General features: G+C 36.4%; 1 protein-coding gene across 4 annotated transcripts in view; it reads right to left on the reverse strand.

Annotated features, from left to right (window-relative positions):
* Positions 1–21,716, reverse strand: part of Ttc33 (tetratricopeptide repeat domain 33) — a 50,938-nt gene extending 29,222 nt beyond the window's left edge. The window contains exons 1-2 of one of the 4 annotated variants that reach the window (XM_046468264.2): positions 21,574–21,716; positions 16,895–17,116 (exon numbers count right to left, since the gene is read on the reverse strand). In XM_046468264.2, coding sequence (XP_046324220.1) covers positions 16,895–17,115 — 221 coding nt within the window. In that variant the 5' untranslated portion in view covers position 17,116; positions 21,574–21,716. The other 3 variants (XM_046468263.2, XM_046468266.1, XM_058570731.1) reach the window with 3 other exon arrangements.
* Between the last annotated feature and the right edge of the window lie 4,144 nt (positions 21,717–25,860).

Consider the following 25,860-nt stretch of genomic DNA (forward strand, 5'->3'; position numbering starts at 1 on the left):
ATGCTCTGTTGTTCCTGAGGACCTTCTCTAGTGGCTCTACTCATTAGCCTTAAGTATCAGCTGCCTGAACAAATAATGTCACTTACATTCCTAAAGTATTTTATGTTTTCCAAAGCATTTTAAATACATTTATTTAACAGGCAGTTATTTTCACAAAAAGTTCATTCACTTACTATTCAAATCCTTACAAGATTGGCATTACTTGTTCTCAATTCACTGATAAGGAAACACAGGTTGAGAATAGCTACAGGACTAGTCTGAGGCACATGGTATTAATTCTGCAAAAGTCTGGATGTGAAGCTAATTCTTATAAGACCAGTGCCTTCTCTGTTACTCCTATGATGTTTTTCACTTAATTTTTCTCTAATTCCTCCATGTATTTTTGTCTTCGACTAATGAATTCAGGCACCAAAGAATAGACTTAATTATGTTATGTTCTCACATAACCCAGAACATTTCAGGGCATGTGGAAGGTGCTAATATCACAGATTTTATCTACCTCATGTGTCCTGTCTTTCCCATGAGAAGTCCTAGAAAGCAGTGAAGAATTAAGATATGAAAAGAGGGGACAGGAAGTAGCCAGCTAACAATACATCTGGGGGGGAAATGGAAGTGAAAACAAACTAAATCATAGGGAAAAAAGTAGCAAAACCTTAATCCTTACTATACTTTGAGTCATATTTCAGGAACAGAAATTTTAAGGATTCCCAAGACTAGGGGAATATAAATACGGGCAGAAAGAACAAAGAAATGAAAATTCTAGGTATAGCTGAGGGACCTTAAAACCTTGGCTGTTTTGAGTTTTCAAAAGTCTTTGCAGCTTTTGAGGAAGGGCACACAATCTTTGGTCTCTAGAACATGAGTTGACAAAGAAAGGTCCCATATAATAAATATTTTAGGCTTTGTGGAACATACAGTGTCTATCACAACTACTTAATTCTATCACTATACTGCAAACTCATCTATAGACAATACATAAACAAATGAACATAGTTCTGATTCAATAAAAATTTTTATTTACAAAAATAGGCTATGGTATGCCAAACCCTGTTCTACTTGGCCAAACTACTGTAAAAATTTGTCGTATTTGCCAATTATTCTTTTTTACTTCCAGTCTTATTTTCTGCTTAAGCTAGAGGCTGTTATCACTCAACAGAAAGCATTTATGAAAATTCATGGATGCATTTTTGGTTGTCACTATGACTTGAAGGCTCTAGAGGGTGGTCAAGGATGTTAACAAACCACAAGAAAAATGGCAGTCCTGAGCAATCAAGTGCTGTTCTGCCCAAAATACGACTAGCAGTACTGCTGAGAAACAGGATGGCTTACCCATAACCACATGACAAACTTACTTATGTACCTAAGCTTACGTAGTCCCAGAGTACAATAAACTAAAGGTTCAAGATGACAATGACCATTATTAGTTCTATTTTCTCATATTTTAAGGTAGATGTGCATAAGTGCACACACACACAAACATGCACACGTGCAAACACAAGCACACAGATTTTGGGGGAAAAAATGTCCTCCTCTCCACAGCTTTTATTTTGAAAACATAACCACTACTGTAAGCAAAGGCACTGCTAAATAAAATGTTCTTTGTTATCCATGAAGCATACAAAGAGTTAAAGAAACAAATGAGCTGTTTTTCAATAGAACAAAAAAATAGTGAGCAAGAAATTCATTAATATGAGCTTGCTGAATTCTCTCCCCAATCTCATTTCTCAGTTGTCTCTCTGGTTTACTTCTCTTGGCCAAGAATAAAGGGTGGTACCACTTAGTTCCTCCATTTTGGAATCATAGGAAATTTGGCAGCTACTAAATCAATGGTCTCTCACAATGCCTACAGCATATCTCTTAATTCAACTTCAGTTTGGAACAGACTGAAAAGACACAGCCCTACTGCAGCTGTTGGATAGGAAGCATTAAAAGATAAAAAGTTGGTTTAAAGTCACTGTGGTTAATAAATGACCAAAGTCTGATTCAGCCAGTTTAAAGACAACCTTAACAGTATGCAACTAAACCAGCACAAGGAAGGAAGCAAAGTGAATAGTTCCAGGGATTATATAAGGGCAGGGTGAGATAATACCCTACAATGAGGTAAAGAACAGCTGGTGAATAAGCCAAATAAGTTAGATAGCATACACATTTACCAGATAGAAACGTCAGAGTACTTCGCTACTTTGCTCCCAATTAGAATTCTAATTTATTACAGCTTCCAATTTAATAGTCTTTATAGTTAGTAGCTTATTCATTTAATAAATACTTGTAGGGCACGTTCTCTGAACCAGGTAGCATTCTAGGGACTGAGAATACTGCATTAAAGAAGATGTAGAGGACTCCTGTTATTCTTCTGAATCTTACTTTCTGGAACACATGCGTCTGGGAAGGGGATAGGGAAAGAAAGACAATAAACTCAGTCAAAATATAAGTGCCATGATAAAAATTTTAAAATGGAAGGATATAATAGTCAGTGATCAAGTGGCTATTCAAAATGGTCAAGGAAGGTCACTCTAGGAAGGTATCTGACCTGAAACCTGAATGACAAAAGAGGTCAGTCACATGAAAATATAGAAAAATTCCTTTCCAAACAAAAGGAAGAGCCCAAGGCAGAATTAAACACACTACGTTTTGAGTAAAAGAAATAAAACAAAGGTGGCAATAGGAGGAGGAAGGGAAGTGGAAGGTCCAAGAGGTTGTCCAAAGCCACAACCACAGAAACCAAATAGACCATCGTTATAGATATGGATTTAATGTAGATGTGATGGCAAATCCAATTTTTATGCAACAGAGAAACATGAATTGATTTACACTTTTAAATGACCATTCAGGCCCAAGGGAAGGGGAATGGACTATATGGGTATAAAAATGTGCACAAGGATATCAGTTATGGGACTACCAAAGTAATTTACATAAAAGATTACCAGAGATTATATTAAGATAACTACGGTGATGACAGAAGGGGAAAAAAAGAGATTTAGAATATGTGGAAAAGATGAAGTCAGGCTAGGGATATAGCTCAGTTGGTAGAGTGTCCGCCTCTCACAGCACAAGGCCCTGGGGTCAATCCCCAGCACCACGATACAAAAAAGGTGAAGTCAATTCAACTTGGGTTGGACATAAGGAGCAAAAACCAATAAGGTATCCAGGATGATGATTTCACTGGGTTACTTGGGAAAAAGAACCCGAGTCAACACCTATTGCTCATTCTGTTAAGGAGTAGGATCTCAGCAAAGCAAGAGTGAGGGGAACAGAGGAGTAAAGCAGGAAGAAGAATAAAGGCAAGGCCTATCTTAAGCTGGCTCCACAAACAGATAATTGCTGAACTTTAAGAACTTATTCAGAGAGATCTTATGAAACCACTGTGTCTTGGAAGCAGTCCATTGGCAGTAAAGAAGGAAAAGAAATTTATCTACAGGCTCCCTCCCATACACTGTTCTCCCACTGGTTGAAGTCTGCTCTACAAGACTTTAACCCACAAACTCTGGGTATGTGACACAGGCTCAATGGAACTTCAACATGTCTAATCTGACCAATGTCAAGGTGTGATGGTCTTTCACTGGCAGTCAGCATCATATATGGGAGCTCTCTTGTCTGTGATAGTAGCAGCAGACAGGGCTTTGTAGCTACAAGAACAGCATGAGCTATCAGAAGGGCAGGCAGTTAGAAGCAAGTGAAGCTCATTAGCTCTGGAATGGCACATAAACCAGCAGAGGTGACTCACAGCTTTCAGGCTTAAGTAACTGGGTAAATGATGGTGCCTTTACTGACGTGGGGAAGATCGGAAAGCACCAGATGTCTGGGAGAAAAATCAAATGTTCTGATCTGTACATGTTAAGAATGAGATACTGCAGACATCCAAGTGGGCATAAAGCAAGCATTGTAGATTAAAGAGGCTGGAGTTCAGGTAGAAAGACAGTACTGCAGACATATATTTGGTATCATTAGTACAGAGAGGGTACTAAATGTAGGAAACTATTTAAGAAAGGAAAGAATATATATGAAAAAGATAAAAGATACTTTCCAAATATTGTGGCTGACTAATATTTAGAAAATAAGTAATAAACTAAATAAGTAATAAATAATAAAGTAAAGAAGCAGCATCCAAGTGTTGTGTTAACACAAGATTAGATAGCAGTATTTAGGAAGAGAGTGGTCAACTATGCTGAATGATGAGAGGTACAATGAATGAGAACAGAGAAGTGACAACTGGATTTTATAGTATGCAGGTCATTGCTAACCTTCACAAAAGTGAATTAATGGGAACAAAAACCTGATTTAAACAGACAGGATGATTCATCAAGAAATGGGAAGCTTGTGGGCTGGGCTGTGACTCAGAGGTAGAGCGCCTGCATTGCATGTGTGAGGCACTGGGTTTGATCCTCAACACCACATAAAAATAAATAAATAAACATATTGTGTCCATCTATAACTAAAACAATATTTTTTTTAAATGTAAGTTTGCAGTAACAGGGGAACAAAGAACTGGCAGAGCACATGCAGTCAAAGATATCTTACTATCAAATGTTAGTATACCCATGAGGAGGAGTCAAAAAAAGGAGCAACACACGATATAAAAATGAGAGGATAACTTTAGGATCAATGCTCCTGAGAAAGCAAGAAGGAATGTGGCATGTCTAGTGCACAAATGGAGGGATGGGCCTTTGATAAGAGCAAAGCATTTCATTACAACAGAGAAAGGACAAATAGTTTGGGTCCAGATAAAGTAAGGTTGAAAGATAAGATGGTGAGAAAATAAAGGCATCTTCCACTGTTTGCATCCAATTTTTCCACAAATGTCACAAAATCATTGACATTATAAATACACTGATTCTGCTGATCAGTAGAATATGTGTCACATAGCTAAAATACCTCAAAGATACTTTTACAGGCAAGAGACAAAATTTGTGGTAAATTCTAAATATACTCCTGCTTCACACATATACACACTGATTTTAACAGAAAAATTAGACCACTTAGCTATATAAGCAAATAGCACCATCTAGTGGCTGAAACTTTATATGCCAACTTGTGAATGTTTATCTTGACAAGGTTATATCCTAATCAGTAACAATTCTAGAATTAGCTATTTAAAAAATATATATATAAAATACTATTACATAAAATATACCCATAACATAAAATCCTAAAATATCATTTCTAAAGTAAATTTACTAGGTATTAGGTAATGCTATGTTTTTACATGGACTTGCTCTTTAATCCTCCAATATTCTATGAGATATGTATCCCCATTTTATATAATAGGAAACTAGAAACTAACATAATAGTTGACAGCTGCCCAAACTTTACAGAGATAGAAATGATAAACCTAGGATTTAAACAGAAGCAAACTAAATTCAAAATCCACACCTTTTAACCACTGTTCTCCATTTCTAAAAAGCATCAAAATTAATTGGGGGCTGGGTAGGAAAGTAAACTTGTCTTTTGTTACAAAAATATCATAAATAATATTAAAATAAAACTGAAGAATTTAAAAATAGCTCAACTGCAAGCCAAGTTTTCTAAGAATAGTTATAATGTGTTATTGGAAACTGAAGGAGACTTTGCATTTGCCTACTGTGCCAACAACTAAACCTCCTTAAGAGATGACACTTCATGTGTTAAGGTAATTCTCTAAGTCCTCAATAAAACTAAATGAGAAATTGCGAAGGAAATTTTTAAAAGAAGGAAAAATTACAAGGAGGCAAAAGAATGTATCCCTCCTCTCTTGATCAATCTCCCTCTCCATCTACTTCTCTAGTAGTTCATCCAGAGGCATCCTTAACTACCACTCTAAGGACTGCAAATTCAAAACTAGTCCATACTTTTGTGCACTTAATACTGCAATTATTTTATTTAAAAAACCCTCAGTCTTTTCTAAAAAAGGTTACATGATTGTTATTATATCTTCTGGGTTATTCAGTTAAAAAGCTAAGATTCAAACTCAAGATTTGCGAATATATGCAACTACAAAAATCCCAACTCTGTTTCTAGATTAAGACTGAGGACAGCAAGGGAGACAGCATAGGAGTGCAGGTGGGTTAAAGCAGCAGTGTCTGGCCCAGTGGAAGTGAGCAGGTCACAGAGAACAACAACTTCTCAGAGGTACCACTTGACCCTGAAAACTACTCCCAGTCCTGCCAGGAGCTATGGTTCAGTTTCCTTATCTCTCCTTGGTCTCCACTCACCACTTTAACCTGCCCCATGTGGCCAGGAGCCTACATACTCTTCACTCTAAAAAACAGAATGATCTTTTTTTAATATTTATTTTTTAGTTTTCGGTGGACATATCATCTTTATTTTACTTTTATGTGGTGCTGAGGATCAAACCCAGCGCCCCGCACATTCTGGGCGAGCACGCCACTGCTTGAGCCACATCCCCAGCCCCATAGCATGATCTCTGCTGCCATCTTCATCACCCTCTTAAGCTTACTTGCTTACCCCCATTTTTCGAAGACTGATCAAGATACTGTTAATCACTGATTCTCTTGAAATCCAGATGACTTCACCTTATGTTTCAGACAAGGAAAGTACCATCTTCAGAAAGATGGGTCTGGTGAATAATGATGTCATTAATAAGGCTATTTATGTGCAGAAGGTGATTTATTATTTCTGCATTGTATTGAAGGATCCAGTGGCACAATACAGGACAGCCCAAGGAGTACCTGTCTGTCAGATGCTGTATCCCAGTAGTACTGCCTAACTGAAGAGTAGGAGCTACCAGGAGTGTCTAACACACCAGAAAGCCACTTCAAAGAGCCCATGACTCCCATCATTCAGAAGGCCAGTGCTGTCTTCCATGGGAGATGACTCCTAAGCCACAGTGGCAGGTTTATTTTCTGTACTCGACATCATCAGGTGAACACAGTCCTAGGAACCAATGGATGCAGTAGATCTCAGAACCACTGAGCAGGGGAATGAAAATCCAACTCAAATTATTTCTGCTTGGGGCTGGTGATGTGGCTCAAGCAGTAGCGTGCTCGCCTGGCATGCGTGAGGCCCAGGTTCGATCCTCAGCACCACGTACAAAACAAAGATGTTGTGTCCACCAATAACTAAAAAGTAAATATTAAAAATTCTCCCTCTCTCTCTCTCTCTCTCTCTCTTTAAAAAAAAAATTATTTCTGCTTATCATACTGTTCCCTCTGTAAAATTCAAGGAGGATCTTAAGAATTCTGACACAACATGTCAAACACAATTTCAACAGGGAGCAGTCTGTGAAATTTCCAAGCATATTCAGTTTACTTTGTGTTGAAATTGGTAGAGAAAGATACTTAAAAACTTATATTGGATCTCATGAGAAAGATCAATTTCCAGTTGCACAGTATGCTTGTGCAAAAGTTAAGAGAAATGCTGACTGAAATAGAGCAAATTATATTGCATACATGTAAAGCACAAATGAAAACTCATCAAAAAAACCTGAGGAGAAATAAAGTTAAAACCTTCAAACACTGCTTAGCAGGAATAAATTCCCACAAAAGACTAAGTTTAAAAAACAACAACACTGGAGATTTCAGCCACTGTCCCAGTCTGTGCACACAAGAGGTAATGAAGAAGGATGACAGGGCAGTAAATGATCATGACCAACATAATATCACATAATAGTCACATTCAGAATTAAGCTAGAACCTAATTGTCCCTTTTATCAATCAACTTACAAGAAAGTAAATAATTCAGAATACATAAAAATATATATTTTGAATATAGAGATACGAAACAAAGTTATAATTCATTTATATTTGACAAGTGTTCAACTTCTTTTAATTAAATTTACTTCTATATAATCTATTTAATATCAAAAAATGTGCCCACTTTAAGCACAGCATTTGATGAGTTTTTCACACATGTATACACCCATGTAAATATAAGAGCATTCATCACAAAAAACAGAACATTTTTTATCAACCCCAAAGAGTTCCCTGTGCCCTTTCTCAATAAATCCAACCCCAATGCCTGGCCATTGACAACCACTGATTTTCTTTCTGTCATTACAGATTAGATCTGTCTTTAAGGATACTTATATAAATGGAGTCAGTATGTACTTTTTCTGATTTCTTTCCTCAATGTAATGCTTTTGAGATATGCAGATCACTCTTTTTACAGCTCAATATTATACCACTGTACAGATATATCACAAATTATCCATTCACCTGTTGGTGAACATTTAGGTTGTTTCAGTTCATGGCCATTATGAATCAAGCTACTAAAAACATTGTTAGACCGACTTTGAGTAGATAGAAGTTTTCGATTGTCCTGTGTAAATATCTAGAAGTAAAACTGTGGGTCTGTATGGTAAGATGTATATTTCATTTTATAATATACAGCCAGACTATTTTCCAAAGTTGTAATACATTTTCACAAGCAACCTATAAAAGTTTCAGTTGTTTTACATCTTCGCCAATACTTGCTATTGTCAATATTTTCAATTTTAGCATTCTAGGGGCTATGTGGTAGTATCTCACTGTTGTTTTAATTGAAATTTCTTTATGACTAATGATGTTGAATAGTTTTATGTGTGTTTGGTCACTCATGTTTCTTCTTTTGTGAAGCATCTGTTCAAACTTTTTACTCATTCATTAGATGAATAACTTGTCATTTTACTGGGTTATAAGCGTTCTTTATATATTCTGGAAATGAATCCTATGTCAGATATATGGACTAAAAATATTTTCTCCCAGTGCGCGGCCTGACTTTTCATTTTCTTAATTAAGCTTTTTGATAACCAGAAGTTTTAATTTTTCATCAACTGACCACATAGAGTCATTTCTAAACTTTATATTCTTTTTACTGATCCATGTATCTTTCTTTACACTAATACTATAAAGATACAAATTCAAAAATGTAGCATGTGTTGAAATAAAGTAAGTTCTCTAAGATGTATTTGTTTCCTAAACTGTTTTGACTAACTTAGAGTCTGTGCACTTCCATGTAAACTTTAAGTTAAGCTTATCAATTACTACAAAAACCAGCTTTCCAGGATTTTGATTGAAACTACACTGAGTTCACAGCTTGGTTTGGTAAGAACTGATGTCTTAACAAAATTTAATCTTCTGATCCACAGAATATATTTGTTGATTTATCTTCTTAAATTTCTCTCAACAATGTTTAATTGTTTCCATTATATAGTTCTTATACATAATTTGCTGAATTTGCTCAATTTTTTTCTAACAATTTGTGTTTGGGGATGTTACTGTAAATTTTTTAAATTTTTTTTAACTTTCTAATTGCTTTGTTATATTCCACTATTGGTGCTTACTATTATTTTGAGTGGTTGTTCTAGGATTTAGGATCAAATAATATTATACCATTTCACATATAACAGAAGGGCCTAAAAGCAACATAATTTCACTTATCCCTTCTTGCTTATTACATTTTACTTTTATAGTTTATAATTTTTTAATTATACTGCTGTTAATATCAATTATCTTTTTAAAGAACATTAATTTAATAAATAAACAACAACAAAAAACCTTTCTTCTCACTTACCTACATGTTTACCCTCTCTAGCACCCTCTATTCTTTAGTTTAGAAACAAATTTTTATCTGGAATCATTTTCCTTCCACTTGAAAAACTTCTAACATTTCTTGAAGTGCAAGCCTACTGGTAATCAGCTATCTGAGCTTTTGCTTGATAAACTTATTTTGTGTTCATTTTAAAAGATATTTTTGTGGTATACAGAAATCAAAGTTGATAGTTTTCTTTCAGAACTTCAATGATGTCAATCTGTTATCTCATATAGACCTCCAGTGGCTTCAAATGCTACACTCTGAAATCTGTGCCCACATTTGTAGCAAGAATAAGTATTCCATGACTGTTCTGTGCACTAATTGAAAGTAGAAGAAATTCTAAAGTTCCTAAAAGGCATGGGACTCCTCTAATGAACAATTCTTGAGAACTACCTAGGGTCTTGCCCAAATTTATTTAGATTGGACGACAATATGATGCTTCCACCCATTTTTCCCTCCATCTCACCTTTACTCCACGAGATTAAACCAATGTCATGGTCTGGAAGCTCTCCCAGATATACCCAGATCCCTGTCCATTTCCTGTCACACAATTCCCCTAATTAAATCTTTGTAAATTTTATCTACTTTTGGCATCCACTTTTAAAAAGCCACCAGTTAGCACAGCTGTTAATATAATTCAGTACTTTTTTATTTCAGATATTATATTTTCATCTCTAAATGTGCCATTTATTTTTCTTCCATTTCATTCTTCATTTACCATTTTTATCCACTACTTCTATCATCTATGCTATTTCTTTCTTTCTTTCCTTTTTTTTTAAGATGTTGATGGGCCTTTATTTTATTGATTTATTTGCATGTGATGCTGAGAATCGAACCCAGTGCCTCACACGTGCTAGGCAAGTGCTCTACCACTGAGCCACAGCCACAGCCCCATCTATGCTATTTCTGAGTTTGTTTCTATTTGACTATTCTCCTATGTATGGGATATAGTATAGAACTCTTTGACATATATAGTAATTTTTTATTTGATGTTGAATATTTGAAATGTTATGCTACTGACTGGAAAATCTGGACTCTGCTATGGCAGGCAGTTAACTTTTGTGTTAGTGTGAACCCTAAAACCTGTTTTTAAGGCTGAAAACAGAGCTTAGTGGAAAAGCATTTGCCTAGCACGCCAAGAATATCTGGGTACCCTAGGTGCAGTACAGCATGCCTGTAATCCCAGCTACTATGGAGGGTGAGGCAGCAAAGAAGGATCTCAAGTTCAAGGCCAGCCCCATAACTCAGTGAGACTCTCAAAATTTTAAAATAAAATAAAATAAAAAGGGTTGGGGATGTAGCTTGGTGGTACAATGTTACTTGATTCAATCCCTATTACCAGTAAAAAAAAAAAAAATTATTAAAAAAAAAAAAAAAGAACCTCTGGATTCAATCTGAGTACTGCAAAAAAAAAAAAAAAAAAAAAAATTGAGCACCTATTATGGGGTGGGTGTTGTTTTCAGTTTTGAATTCAGGATTGGACCCAGGGGTGCAGTACTAATAAACTACATCCTCAGTCCTTATTTTGAGATTCGGCCTTGATAAATTGCTAATGCTGGGCTTGACTTGCCTCAGCCTCCAAAACACGTTTTTAAGCTTTGCTAGGGCAGGACCAGAGGAATCTTATCCTAAGGCATAATAACCTCTCTAGTGACTCCAGTGAATGAACCAAGTGACCAATAAAGACATTACAGTCTGGATGGCTGAAGCTTAAATATATTCCTGATCTGTTTAAACTCTGGCAACTGTTCAGCTTAAAATTCCCCAGTCATATTGCCCATTTAGGAAATTATCTTCACAGCTGCATAGTCTAATGTTCAAAAAGGTTCAAGAGAACCTCATAAAGACTTCTGGAGCTTTTTCCAAGTACCACTCTTCTGAGATAACTCTACAACTTCCAGCTTCCTTAGCCCCTCCAAATTCCATCCTCCACCTCCTCAACTAAGCAAGATGTGCTATTTATAGTCTGGAAATTGCCTTCAAGTAGAAATTACTGGAGTTCACAGGGATCATCTCCTTTGTGTTCCTTCTCTCAAAAATCAAAGTCCTGGTCTGGGGTTGTGGCTCAGTGGTAGCGCGCTCGCCTAGCATACATGAGGCACTGGGTTCAATCCTCAGCACCACAAAAATGTAAAATAAAGATATTGTGTCCACCTAAAACTTAAAAAATAAATATTAAAAAAAAAATTTTTAAAAATCAAAGTCCTAAGCCCACTCTCATCCAGTGTTTGAAAGCATTTGTTTCATATCTTTTATGCAAAAAAACACCATCCAGCTCTACTACTAGATACTCTTTCATGATTTCAAGTGGAAGGCCATACCTAGTTTTTAAAGTATTTTTTTATTCATTATTGGATTTCAACCTCACAAGAATTCCATGAAGCAAATAATATGCAAATGAAAAAAAAAATATTTAGTCAAGAACACAAACCAATTGAGATTAAAACAGTGGCATTATTATATATTAATAGCAATACTAATGGCTAATATTTATGGAGTATTAACTATGTAACAGGCATCATACTAAATACATCATATACACAATTTAATTTCATTAGCATAACATTGTGAAGTTATGTAATTTTTGGCAGAAACGGAAACCTAAACATAGACTGGATAACTTGCCTAATATTATAAAGCTAGAAACTGTCAGAACTAGAAAAAAAAAAACAAGGCAATGTATCTCTAAGGCCAAATCCTTAATCACTATACTGTAAAATTGTTATTTTCCTATTATATAAATAAAGGCTTCTTCCATAAAATAACTCAGAAGATGGGGGACTGAGGAGTTTGGGGGTTATGGGAAAAGGAATGAGACTAAAAATAGCACAATTACTCTCAAGTGCCATATTCTCAGAGAATGGAGAATGGAGGTAGGAAAATGCAGAATGGAGGTAGGAAAATTCTGTTCCCAAAGGACTTTTGTGGTTATGGTATAAATTAAGACATATTTCCAGGGGCTGGGGATGTGGCTCAAGTGGTAGCGCGCTCGCCTAGCATGCGTGAGACACTGGGTTCAATTCTCAGCACCACATAAAAACAAAATAAAGATATTGTGTCCACGTAAAACTAAAAATTATTTTTAAAAAATTAAAATTAAAAAATAAATAAAAATATTCCCAGAATACAGTATCCTAATTTGGAGTAAAAATGTATATTCTATAGATAAAAACAGTCAACGATAGCTCACAAAAACCTATTCTTCAAAAAATAGCCAAATAATGACAGTTTTATAAATATTTACTTCAGGCTTAATAATAAGTGGCACCACTTACTCTAAGAGCTGAAGACACAGAACAATATGTCAGATAAAGTGCTCACCGTCCTAAAGCTTACATTTCTACAGAGGAAAAATAACATACAAATAGCTAAGGGCTGGGGATGTGGCTCAAGCGGTAGCGCGCTCGCATGGCATGCGTGCGGCCCGGGTTCGATCCTCAGCACCACATACAAACAAAGATGTTGTGTCCGCCAAGAAGTAAAAAATAAATATTGAAATTCTCTCTAAAAAAAAAAAAAAACAAATAGCTAAATAAGCATATGAGGTCATTTTAAATAGGGAGAAATACTAAAAGAAAATAAAACACGATGATATTATGGAGCAAGAGCAAGCCTGAGGGTGCCATTTTAAACTGGCTAATCAGGAAGAGCTTACCAAGAACATGACATGTGAGCAGAGATCTGAAGAACAGGAAAACAGACATCAGAAAATACAAGAGAGTTTTGCAGAGTCACAACACAAAGTTGTGTAAGAGCTGCACTGACAAAATGAGGAAGAAAGCCAACATGGCTAAAATGTAGTAAAATTGACAGTGGTTAAATGAAGCTGATTTGATGGGCTGTTTTATTTTTTTTTTATTTAATTTCACTATTCCTTCTCATATTACTTTTAGTCAACTTTAATATTCTCATTAGCATTTTTAAACTATTATTCCTATTTTTGTTTGGATTAGAATAGCTGAACTACTAAATTTCACTAGATTCCTTTAATTCTGTTTAGTTATTTCTCCAAAGCTGTGTATATATAACTCCAAAACAAAAGGTAAAGAGCAAAAAATTAATCACCCCACAGTGTTCTCCATTCAAAACAAAGCATCCAATCCAGCTGATTTTAGTGAAATGGCTCAATATTACAACACCCAGGCAGAAAAGTTCCTTTGTTTATCTACAAAGTTGATATCTCTCCACTACCACAGGAAATTCAGAAGGAATCCCATGGCAATAATTTAATAGCTTTTCCCTTGAACATACATACTCGTGTGGTTTAGAGAAAAGGCAAAAACAACATTAATGAACTTTTAACAGGCATTTACAGGAATTTCTTAAGATGTTTTATGGATATTATAAAATTGATTTCATAACTGTGGAAAATTTACATTTGGTTTTCTTCTATGACAGAACAGCCGATTTTATAGTTATTTTTTGCTTACTTGGGACTGAACCCAGGGATGCTCTGCCACTAAGCTACAACCCCAGCTCTTTTTTTTTACTTTGAGACAGGGTCTTACTAAGTTGCTTAGGGCCTAAGTTGCACAGGCTAGCCTAGAACTTGTGATCCTCATGCCTCAGCCTCCCCAGTCACTAGGATTAAAGATGTGTGCCATAATTTTGCAACGTTCTATAAAAGAAAACTTTTTATGTTTAACATGCCACAAATGAGAATTCACAATCTAACATTAGGCTGTTAAGATGTTCACAGATCTTGACTACTACCCTTCATTTTCAATTTGAGATGCTAATATATTACACTTTATGCACTGATTTGTTTTATATTAAAGTATAATTAAAAACTATCCTAGAATCAAAATGAAAAACAGAACTAGAAACAAGTGTGTCGGTTCCTCAACTTAGTAACTCATTAATGAAAAAAATGATTGACAAGGAATCTTATAACTACTCTTGTAACTCTGAAAAAATAGAAAGAAAAAAGTGTTTCTTCCTTGGAAAGGGATGGTGGCTCAGTGGTAGAGTGCTTGCTTAGCACATTGAGGCACTGGGTTCAATCCTCAGCACCCCATATAAATAAAATAAAGGTATTGTGTCCATCTACAACTAAAAATATTTTTTTTTTTTAAAAGTGTTTCTTCCTGGGCTAGGGTTGTGGCTCAGTGGTAGAGCACTTGCTTGGTATGGTGAGGCCCTGGGTTCAATCCTCAGCACCACATATAAATAAATAAAACAAAAAGATCTATTGAAAACTAAAAAAATAAATTAAAAAAGGTGTTTCTTCCTAAATATTACTTCATTCCCCCCGCCCCCAATTTCTCAAACTCTTCACTACCACATGGCAGATACCAGTCAACAACACACAAGCCTGATTTTACATGTTTATATGAACAGTATTCAGAGGCCTATCTCAGATACTTCTCCCAGGGCTAAGGATATATAGCTCAGAAGTAGAGTACATGCTTATAAAATGCAAAAGGCCCTGGGTTCAATTCCTAGTATTTGGAAAAAAAAAAAAAAAATCAGATACTACTCCTACTAGGTATGTGTGTGTGTGTGTGTGTGTGTGTGTGGTGTAGCTTCTAAAAAGCATATACTTAGTGTAAATTTATCAACAGTTCTTATACTGCTTTTCTTTTTTTGCTAGGGATCAAACACAGGGCCTAGTATATGCTAAGTAAGCACTATACCACTGAGCTACACCCCGAGGTCTCTAATACTGTTAAGTACAATTTTCCTAATATATTTGCTTCACTAAAGACTAATGACTTAAGATTTGTTCCCTAGGACTGAAAATTTTAAAAAGGAAAAAATATTTTTATAAAAATATGCCTCTCAACAGATGTCAAACACAACAAACAGAAAGGATTACAATGTCTTTCCAATGGCTGCTCTAATAGAGGGCAACTTTATGCTTTCTCTCCCAATATGAAGCAATATAAATCAAAAACATTACCTATAACATATTCTTGCTAAAAAATGGAAACTCTAAATCAAGTATCTCCACCTAACTTTCAATTTATAAGAAATATACACAACAAAGGATGGAATTAAATGACAGGTACAGAGAAACAACCAAATAAAAAACTGGTCTGTACTCATCCATAAGTCACGTCTCAACACTCTACTAAACAATTTATCTTTTCCCCACTGATTTGTGTGTTAGAATGACCTTCATTCCCACTGAATAATCTAACAAGTGAAAGGTAAAAAGTACTTAAGAAACAGCAAAGGAGAAAAAAAGCAGGCACATACAGGAGAAGTATAAGAGCTTAACTCAAGAAGGGTTATGAATAAATGCAGTTATTATCAAATTCCTGCACACCATGTCATATTTACTAAAAGATACAGTATGTAAATGATAAATGAAAACTAAGTATTATTTTTAAACGTATATTCCCTCAAAACTGTTTGGGAAATGCCTGACTTTACGTAACATCATAAGGAAAAGTTTTCAGAGATTAAACCATCTTCTACTAACCAATAAATTGGATTACATTTCACTTAGCATTTACTTCTATTAATATAGAACAAAAGAATGATAGTAAAGCAGACATTATAAGCATCCTGAAGACAATTTTTACAAACTTTCATTTCCCCCAGAAAATGGGAATGTTTATATCACTTTGAAATATCTTCTTTTTTCAGTGTAACACCTAAAAGTTTTTCATTGTTCTTGTTGTAGGGTGTTTTTGTTTTGTTTTGTTTTGTTTTGTTTTGTTTTGGACACAGCCACATCAATGTTTATAGCAGCTCAGTTCACAATAGCCTAGCTATGTTACCAACCTAGGTGTCTTTCGACAGATGAATGGATAAAGAAAATGTAGTACATATAAACAATGGAATATTACTTACTCATAAAAATAATGAAATTATGGCATTTGCCAGTAAATGGATGGTACTGAAGACTATCATACTAAGTGAAGTAAGCCAGTCCTAGAAAACCAAGGGCAGAATCTGCTTTCTGATACGTGGATGCTAACCCACAACAAGGGAGGGTGGGGAGGAGAAGAATAGAAGTCCACTGGAATAGAAAAAGCGGGATAAAGAGAAGGGAGCAGGTAGGAGAACAGGAATGACAGTAGAATTAATCAGACATAACTTTCCTATCCTTGTATTTGAATACACAACCAGGGTAACTTCACATCATGTATAACCACAAGAATAGGATCCTAATTAGAATAAGTTATACTTCATGTATGTATAATATGCCAAAATACATTCTACTGTCATGTGTATCTTAAAAAAACAAATAAAGTAAGATTTTAAAAAAAAAAATAAAATAAAAAAGGTTTAAACATTGTATTGTCATGTGCAACTAATAAAAAATGAAAAAAAAAAACATGAATTTATAGAATTTGTAACCCTTTGTTCCATTACTGACAACAAAACAGACTGGGAGTGAAACAAATTGCACCATAAGAAAATTTCCAAAACGTACCTTTTATTTTCAGCCAAATTGGCTCCTTCATCCTTCAGCTGTTTACTTTTCTCAGTACAGCCTTCAAGGAGAATTTCTTTCCTACGTTTAATGGCATGAAGCCAGTTTCCTTCATCATTTTCAACTACATCTTTCTCATCAGCAGCTTCAGCTTCAAATTGCTGTGAAGTGGCCTTGGAGACCTTCTCACCAATTTTCCTCTTCCATCCAAAGGAAGCCATGCTGGAAAATTACAAAGAAAAATTATGAAATTCAACCTTAGCCTTTTATAAAAATATTCCAACTAACAGGTGAATAAAGAGTAGCAGGCTTAGACTATCACCATTTTTCAATTCTCAATTAGTAGATCTGGGCAATGATCATCAAGGGCTGCTAACATCACCTAGAAAGACAACTGGACATTACACATTACTGCAACTCTTAATGGAAGCAGCACACCATCCAGAAAGCAGGTCTGCAAAAACTAATCCTCAATCACATCAGCCCTCTAAGAAAGTTTATAAAAACATATGGATACAGTTAAGCACACTTGAGTAATACATCAGAGACACAGGCAGCAGAAAACAGAAACTCAAGAGAAGCAAAACTGGTTTCTAGCTGGGTGCAGTGGCACATACAGTGGCGCATACCTGTAATCCCCCAGGTTCAGGAGGCTGAGGCAGAAGGATCTCGAGTTTAAAGCCAGCCTCAGCAACAAAGAGGTGCTGAGCAACTCAGTGAGACCCTGTCTCTAAATAAAATACAAAATAGGGCTGGGGATGTGGCTCAGTGGTTGAGTGTCCCTGAGTTCAACCCCCAGTGTCCCCCCCCCCAAAAAAAACTGGTTTCTTCAAGACATTAACTGCCAGAAAGATGAAGGAAGGCAGTAACCCCTAGATTGAGAAATTTAAAAGACATACATAATGTGTACATTTTTTTCTACTCCTGGTTCAAAAAAGCCAAGAGTTTAAAAAAAAAAAAAACCCTCTTATGACAAAAAAGAGAAGAAAATTGATTTGATATTTAACAACATTAAAAAATTACTGCTATATTTTAGGTATGATAACACTATTATGATCATATTTATAAAAAGAACCCTTGTCTTTTAGAAATTACAGAAATATTTCATATAAAATTATACAATATCTAAAAAATTGTTTCAAAGTAATCATTGGGGTGCAGAGTTCAGTAGAGAGGAAGATATCAATGAAATAAGACTGCTTTGAATTAATAACTAATGAAGCTGAGTGATAAGTACATAGGAGTACTTTTCTCTCTCCTTTCATATATATCAAAATTTTTTAAAACAAATATAGTTTAAAAGATATAAGCTTATAAATGACTTATCTCACAGACCTATTGGGCAAATCAAAAAAATAAGTTAAACTGCTTTTGTAAATCTGCAATAATGCAAATGTAAGGGATATGAAAGCAAAACTAAAGAATAAAGTTAAAGAAAATACTAGATGCATTCAACAAGTATTTGTTTAAAGAGGGGATTAATAAGGGATCCCACAATTTACTAGTTGCACAGATGGACTTCAAGATACTGAAGAATCCTTCGGATTGCATATAAATTTTTTATACAACAAGCACTGGAGAAGAGTATGTAAGCTTTCATTCCATTTTTACAGAAGTTTATAACCCCAAGGAGATTAGGTGAACTGATTGACCAAATAGAGGGACAGGAGGAAAAAAATGCACCAAGTGCTCTTTGAATTGATTAAAGAAGTCAGGAGCAGTGGCACATGCCTGCTTAGGAGGACTAAGGCAGAAGGATTGTAAGTTTGAGGCCAGTCTAAACAATTTAGCAAAACTCTGCCTCAAAACTGAGAATTTTTTTAAAAGGACTAAGACATCGTTCAGTGGTAGAGTCCTTTCCTAGCATACACAAAGTCCTAGGTTTGATTCCCAGTATCACGAAAAAAAATTAAATAATATGATAGGATCAAGGAATAGGCATTTTAAGAGTAAAGGAAGGAAAGAAATGAAACAGTAAACAAGTAAGTTCTAGCAGATAGATGTGAAGATCTTTAACCTTGCCACATTTGGGTGAAGTGAAAGTAATCACTAAAGGAAGGGAAAAAAAGATGAGCATAGCTGTGAGATCGTTCACATGGAAAAGCCCTAAATAATAGCAGCATTGAAGGGGTAAGAAAATTGTGGGCCCTGGGACTAAGTTCTACTGAATATGAGAAAGTGCCAATGAAATGCACAAGCTGATATAAGTGAAACACATTTTACATAGGAACACAGATTTTTAGAAAAACCTGGAGAAGTGATGGATTATAAATCATGCTAGGACAATGTAAACTTTTCCCCAGACCCATCACAACATGGGAGAATGAGTTTTCGATGTCTGAACATGACTATACATATCCTAAGGGAAGAACCAAGAAATGGCTGAATACAGAAGTGTGGTTAGTATGGGTCACAAGTCCAGAGGCACAGAGAAGAAAACCTGAGGGATGGATTCTTAGGAGGGCCTCACAAGATATGAAAAAGGCAAGATAAGAAAGAAGTCATACATTTATGACTGTCCGAAAGGTTAACAAGGATGATGATTAAGTTTTCCAGTTTCAAGTTTCCACACAGAGCTCTGTTTCTATATTAGTAATGTAGAGCACCAGGCAGTGTAATAGCTCTACTAATAGTAACAGAAACCTGGCATGCTTACTGCGGGAAAATTACCTTAAAAATCACTGGTTAATCTGTTGATTATTAGGAGCAGGGGATATGAAGGGGAGGAAAGGAAAAAGGTAGATCCACAGTGACAGTTTCAGATATTTTTCCAAATTTTTGGATCAATCGGACTCCCATTACCATTCCTATCTTCTAACCCAAACCACCGTTATAATACTGAGGACACAATTCTCAATTGTGTATGAAAAAGCCACAACTTGTTTCCTCAAATGTTTGTCACTCTCTCCCACTAATTCCTCAAAGTCAAAGGCTGGAGAGGTCAGGACAGAATAAAGCTCTAAAATTATAGGAGGGCTGAAGACACAAGAAATTGACAAGATTCACCTTGAAGAGAGGAACAAGAAAACATATCTTGCAAAAGAGAAGCTAATACTGAGTGAAACCTATAGGAGAGTTCAGAGATGGAGGAAAAAGAAAAGGAATTTCATGTTCCCCACGATACATTTTTCTCAAGGAAATGGGAGACAGTCGTTTGCTCAAAGTAGAATAAAAATAAATGGATCTAAGTCTTGAGAAAAAATGAAAAGATCTGAAGTAGTCACTATGGGGATTAGGAAAGATACAATAAAGAACAAGTAGAAACACTGAACAGTATCAAGGGCCTAGAGGATAAAAGCATGAATCTTTTATTCATTCAAAGCCATTACCACAGTTTTATATTTTCTTCAAAAATGTCTTGAAACAATGAAAGTATAACCAAAAGTAATCAAAGGATGTCATGATATTTGAGAACGGACACTTGACTATTTATAGAGAACTTTATATTTTAAAAGATAAAAGTTAACCAGGCTTAAAAAGAGGAGTGAGTCCTGGAATATGTGAAATACCTTCCCCAGGGAACATTGAACACTTCGATTTGATCTGGATATCTTAACTGCTGCTGGGGGGAGATGATGGGAAAGGCCTATTAAAGATTTTAGAATTTCCATTTCATGTGATTAAAATGTTCTATAATTGGTGACACAACTGAGAACCATACTAAGAAACATATATCCTTGAAATGGGTGAACTGCATGAGACATCAATTTTACCTAAATAAAGCTGTTCTTTAAAGATAAACAGTATGAAATTATCGTTTCTTTAAGGTTATCTGAACATAAAATTATAATTTACAAAAGGAGGTTTTCCTAAATCTATAGCTAGATATACAAGGTACCAACACCCTAGCCTTAACATTTTTTTCACCAGGATAAGAAACCATATGAATAAGTCACAGTCATACAGGTTTCATGTTAAACTCATGAAACCCAAAAAACTCAAAAACATTTTATATATAATTATATTTAATGAGTGCCATAAAAATTCTAAATAATGACGTTCTATTCTGATTTCTTTCGCCAGCCGTGACCCGTGTAGTAGGCGCTCAGTAAGTTGGCAGCTTGACATCTTGCTCAACCAGGAGAAGGAGAAAGCCTGTGGGTGAGTAAAATGTCATTCCTGACCGGGTCCGAGGATGCAGGTCTCAGGGCAAAAAAACACTGTGTGGACACAGGAAGTCGCCGCCGCATCCTTCCGGGTGGAGACGTATTCAGAGGTGAGGAACCCAGAAAACGAGTTATCCAAGAATGCTACTTCAAGAGAGAGCTGAATCGGCGACTTTTCCTTCATGAAGCCCGCCCCGGCCCTCGCCGCCAGTTGGCCGGAGCCGCCGCGGGCCCCCGACCTCGGCCCGGCCGAGAGTGGGAGCAGCTTGCTCCCGGCCGCGGGAAGGTCCACGTCGCCGGCCGCCGCGCCCGCGCGCAACAGCCCAGGCGGCGGTGAGGCAGGGCCGACATTCCCGCCCGGCCCTGCTACCCCTCTAACGGGACCCCCTCTTGACTCCTGAAGCCCCCTTCTCCCCAACTAAAACACCCACTCGCCTCGTCTTCCTCCTCTTCCCCCGGCTTCCCCGCCAACCTCTAGCCCCAATTACCTGATAACCACTGCCGCGGCCCCGTGTTTACATTCCGCTTGCCCTTTGCCACAGGAAGCGGAAACTAAAACGCCAGACTCCTTACCTGCCTACTTTTGCTCTCTAACCTCCAAAGAAAAGGGTTAAGAAGCCTCAGAGAGGTCCGAGTAGTTTAAAGAGGCTGGCAGAGAAATGACGACTATCGGGGTCTTTCTCCGCCGCAGACGCCTTCTCCTGGACTACAAATCCCAGAAGCCACTGCAGCGGGATCTGCAATGCCTTCTGGGACTTGTAGTCGGAGCCAGCGAGCGAATGACCTCAGCGAGAGGGCAGGAAAACATCATAGTGAGGCCAAAAAGGATACCAGGTTGTACCCAAGGCACAACCATTAGGCAAGTAAAGCAACGTGCTCTAACGCGCTTTACAACCTAACTGATGAGGTCAGCCACCGCAGAGGGCAAAGAAAAAAAAAAAGATTCAAGGGATTGATCAGTAAGGGTTCATGGCTTACCTGTAGGCTTCATGTGGGAATTAACAAATAAATTGGACTCAGAATAGAGACTACATGAAAGTAACTGTGAATCATGTCTAGAAAATAAGAGGGCAATTCACTGCTAGATGGCTAAAGAAAATTATAGTTGTGTGTGTGTGTGTGTGTGTGTGTGTGTATGCATATATTTTTTCCAATCTTTAAAAAAAATGAAAAAAAAAAAAAGAAGGAGGGGGAGGAGGAGGAGGAGGAGGAAATCCTGCCATTAGAAACAACATGGATTAACTTGGAGGATATTACATTAGGTGAAATAAGCCAGGCACAGAAAGACAAATACTGCGAATCTCGTGTGTGGCGTCTTAAAAAGTCAGAAACAGGGTAGAACAGAGTCAACAGGGGCTGGGGACTGAGGATAATGGGTGGATGTTTATCAAAGGATTCAAGTTTGCAATTCTGGCAGACCTAAGATACAGCATGGTGACTACAGTTATTAAGACTGTAATATGTGGGCTGGGGTTGTGGCTCAGTGGTAGAGCGCTTGCCTAGCGTGTGTGAGGCACTGGGTTCTATCCTCAGCAACACATACAAATAAATAAAGACCCATCAACAACTAAAAAAAACCTGTTAAGACTAATGTGTACACACACTCAGGTAACCATGTGAAGTGATGGGTATATTATAAGCTGGATTGTGCTGATCATTTCAAAATGTATATCAAAACATCACCGTGGGGGCTAGGGTTGTGGCTCAGTGGTGGAGTGCTTGCCTAGCATGTGTGGGTCACTGGGTTCAATTCTTAGCACTATATATATATTTTTTTTTTCAACAACTACTAAAAATTTTTAAAAATCACCTTGTCCACCTTAAATATATGTGTAATTTTATCTGTCAATAATACCCCAATGAAGCTAACAATTTAAAAACTCAAATGGTTGAGGAGGTAAATTTGCAAATATGAGTTGCTAAATTGCTGAATGTAAAAGTACTTCAGAAGCTTTACAGAGAAATAGATTATGCTACAATGTGCCTTTATGTTCTCCTTGGATTCAAATCAAACTATATGAATAAATGAATACATATATATATATATATACATATATATATATATGAAGGAAAATGAGAGGGCAAATGTGAAATAGGTGTTCAGGAAATTGAAAAATGATGACTGTTAGTTTACTATATAGCTATATTATACAAAGGAAGACCCATTTCTGGAAACCAGGCCTTCTCTACCTCAGCACTACATATTAACATTTAGAACTAGATAATTCTTGGTTGAGGAAAGAGCCTCCTGTGCATCGTAGAGTGTTTTTGCAGCATCACTGGTTTCTCTCCACCATAATATTTAATATTCACCACCATCATTACCAATGATGACAACCAAAACTTTTCCCCAGAGAATATCAAATATCCCCTAGAAGAAAAAATCTTCCAGAAACTCACTTATTGAGGATTTCTGATGTAAACCAATGATTCCTGAAAAGTGATCCTCAAACCCCTAAGAGTCACAAGACCTTTTCAAAGCCAAAACCATTTTCATACTCATGAAGACATCATTTGCCCTTTTCACAATGCTGACATTTTAACTGATGCTTAAAAAGGAATAGGGGGCAAAATTGCTGGCACCTCAGAATGAATTAAGGTAAATGATAGGGAACTCTCCTGGTTGTCATATTCTTCCACCACACACTTGTGGCAAGAAAAATAAGTGCCACCACTCAAAAATATTCTTGACAAAGCAGTAAAAATTATTGTATTAAAATGATCCTTGACTGTATGTTTTCTCTCATGTGGAAGCCAGAGAGGGAAAGGGAAAAGAAAGGTGAAGAATTGAGGATCTCATGAAACTTAAGAGATAAGTAGAGAAAAGGGACCAGGAGGTGGGGAGGAGTGGGAGAAGTGCTGGACAGTGATATTGACCAAATTGTTGTTATATTGTGCATATATGAATATGTAACAAATCCCACCAATATGTACAACTATGATGCACCAATAAAAAACGTGGAAAGAGAAAAATAAATAAAATGATTCCTGAGTCCATTTTTGTTCTGGGGGGATTTGAGGGGAGTACTGGGGATTGAACTCAGAGGCACTCAATCCGTGAGACACATTCCCAGCCCTCTTTTGTATTCTATTTAGTGACAAAGTCTCACTGAGTTGCTTAATATATTGTTGTTGCTGAGGCTGGCTTTGAATTTGAGATCCTCCTGTCCCAGCCTCCTGAGCCGCTGGGATTACAGGCATGTGTGCCACCGCACCCAGCAAATATATTTTTTAATATTCTGTGACAAAATGGGAAGTCTTCATAAAGTACTTCGGCTGTATACTAAAGTATGATGTCTCAAAGAAAAGCATTTGTGAGACTACGCTATAAATTGAAGTAGATACTTTTTCATGGAACACAACTTTTATTTAGAAGCATTCACAAGCTTATTAGACTTGAAAATGAGAAAAAGGAGACTGTTACTTCAAGAGAAACAATTGACAGTGTTTACTACCAATGACAAAATTCAAGATTGTAAGCAAAAATTAGGGTTTTTGGGGAAAAAAACTGTACTCACCACTGTGATCTTGACAGCTTCTGAATATTTCCAGACTTATTTAATAAGATTGGTAGTAGTGATGTTATCAGATATGACTATTTAGTTTGATTAAATGCATTTGTAAGAGCTGCTTAAGTAATATTTTCAAAATGACCAATGCATGATTTTGGTAGCTAGCCTCCAGTGAACCCCACTCCTAACATTCACACCTTTGTGAAGTTCCTTCCCACTTGCACCAGGGCATGTGCCACCTACAGAACAGGGCATAAATAATAACATATCACTTCTCTTACACTAAGGTGGCAGCAGTGTTTCTTAATCTGAGGAAAGGTTGACATGGCCATGTTCACTGCAAACCTTGAAAATTTATTTAGTCCAATATTTATGATTTGTGCCCTTTTCTATAGGTTAGAATCTATTAAAACATTTAAATATATGTAATCTCCCCCAACAAGATGCTCAGAGCAGGATGTCTTGTGGTCACATTTGTAGTGCTTGATTCATAGCGGCAGCATGAGGAAATAACAGTTTACCAAGGGAAATGGAAATGGTGCTTGAGGCTGTGCCCCTTTTCTAGGGTTTCCTACATCCCTCAGGTAATTTAATCTTGATCCCCTCTAGTCTGACAAAGGCTTCCTCCCACAAAGTTTTTACAATCGCCCACCATCTCTGTTCTTTCTCTGGTCTATGATCTTTATTAACCTTTTGATCTACTTACCCCATTTCCTGTACTCTTTTTAGAGACAAACATGAACATCTTCCAAGTTGCTAAAAAAATATCTAAATTTATCACTTAGCATTTATTGGCATTTATAATAAACAGTTCAGTAGATATTGATTTTTCAAACACAATCTTTCCTGGTATAAATTTGTACAGAGTAAATACAAAGAGCAATAATTTCCCTAAAAGAACCTATATGCTACTCATAATGTTCTTTAATAATGTTCTTTAACATTGTTTTCTCTTGTTTTAAGGATTTAGAATGCCTACAATTTAGCTAAAGCCCTGCGTAACAATGCAGGATGAACTGTATGGATACAAGATTTAGTACTAACTGAATTCTAACAGTAATGGGCCCAAATCCAACATTAGCTACTGATAAATGAAGCCGCTTTTGCTCTTTTTAGTTTTTTAAGTTCATTTTATTTATTTATTTTTATGTGGTGCTGAAGATCAAACCCAGCACCTCCCTCACACATGCAAGGCAAGCCCTTTACCACTGAACCACAACCACAGCTTTTACTGTGTGTATATCTTAACATTTTGTTTAGGTGGTTGATTTCTAGATGAAATCGGAACTAATTTAGTGGAGACAAAAATCACAATATTTTAAGTACTCAAATTTGATCAAGCACTATA

This window comes from Marmota monax, unplaced genomic scaffold (genome assembly GCF_021218885.2).
Source record: "Marmota monax isolate L192 unplaced genomic scaffold, Marmota_monax_Labrador192_F-V1.1 WCK01_AAM20220418_F8-fsc00120, whole genome shotgun sequence".
In the NCBI taxonomy this organism is placed as follows: Eukaryota; Metazoa; Chordata; class Mammalia; order Rodentia; family Sciuridae; genus Marmota; species Marmota monax.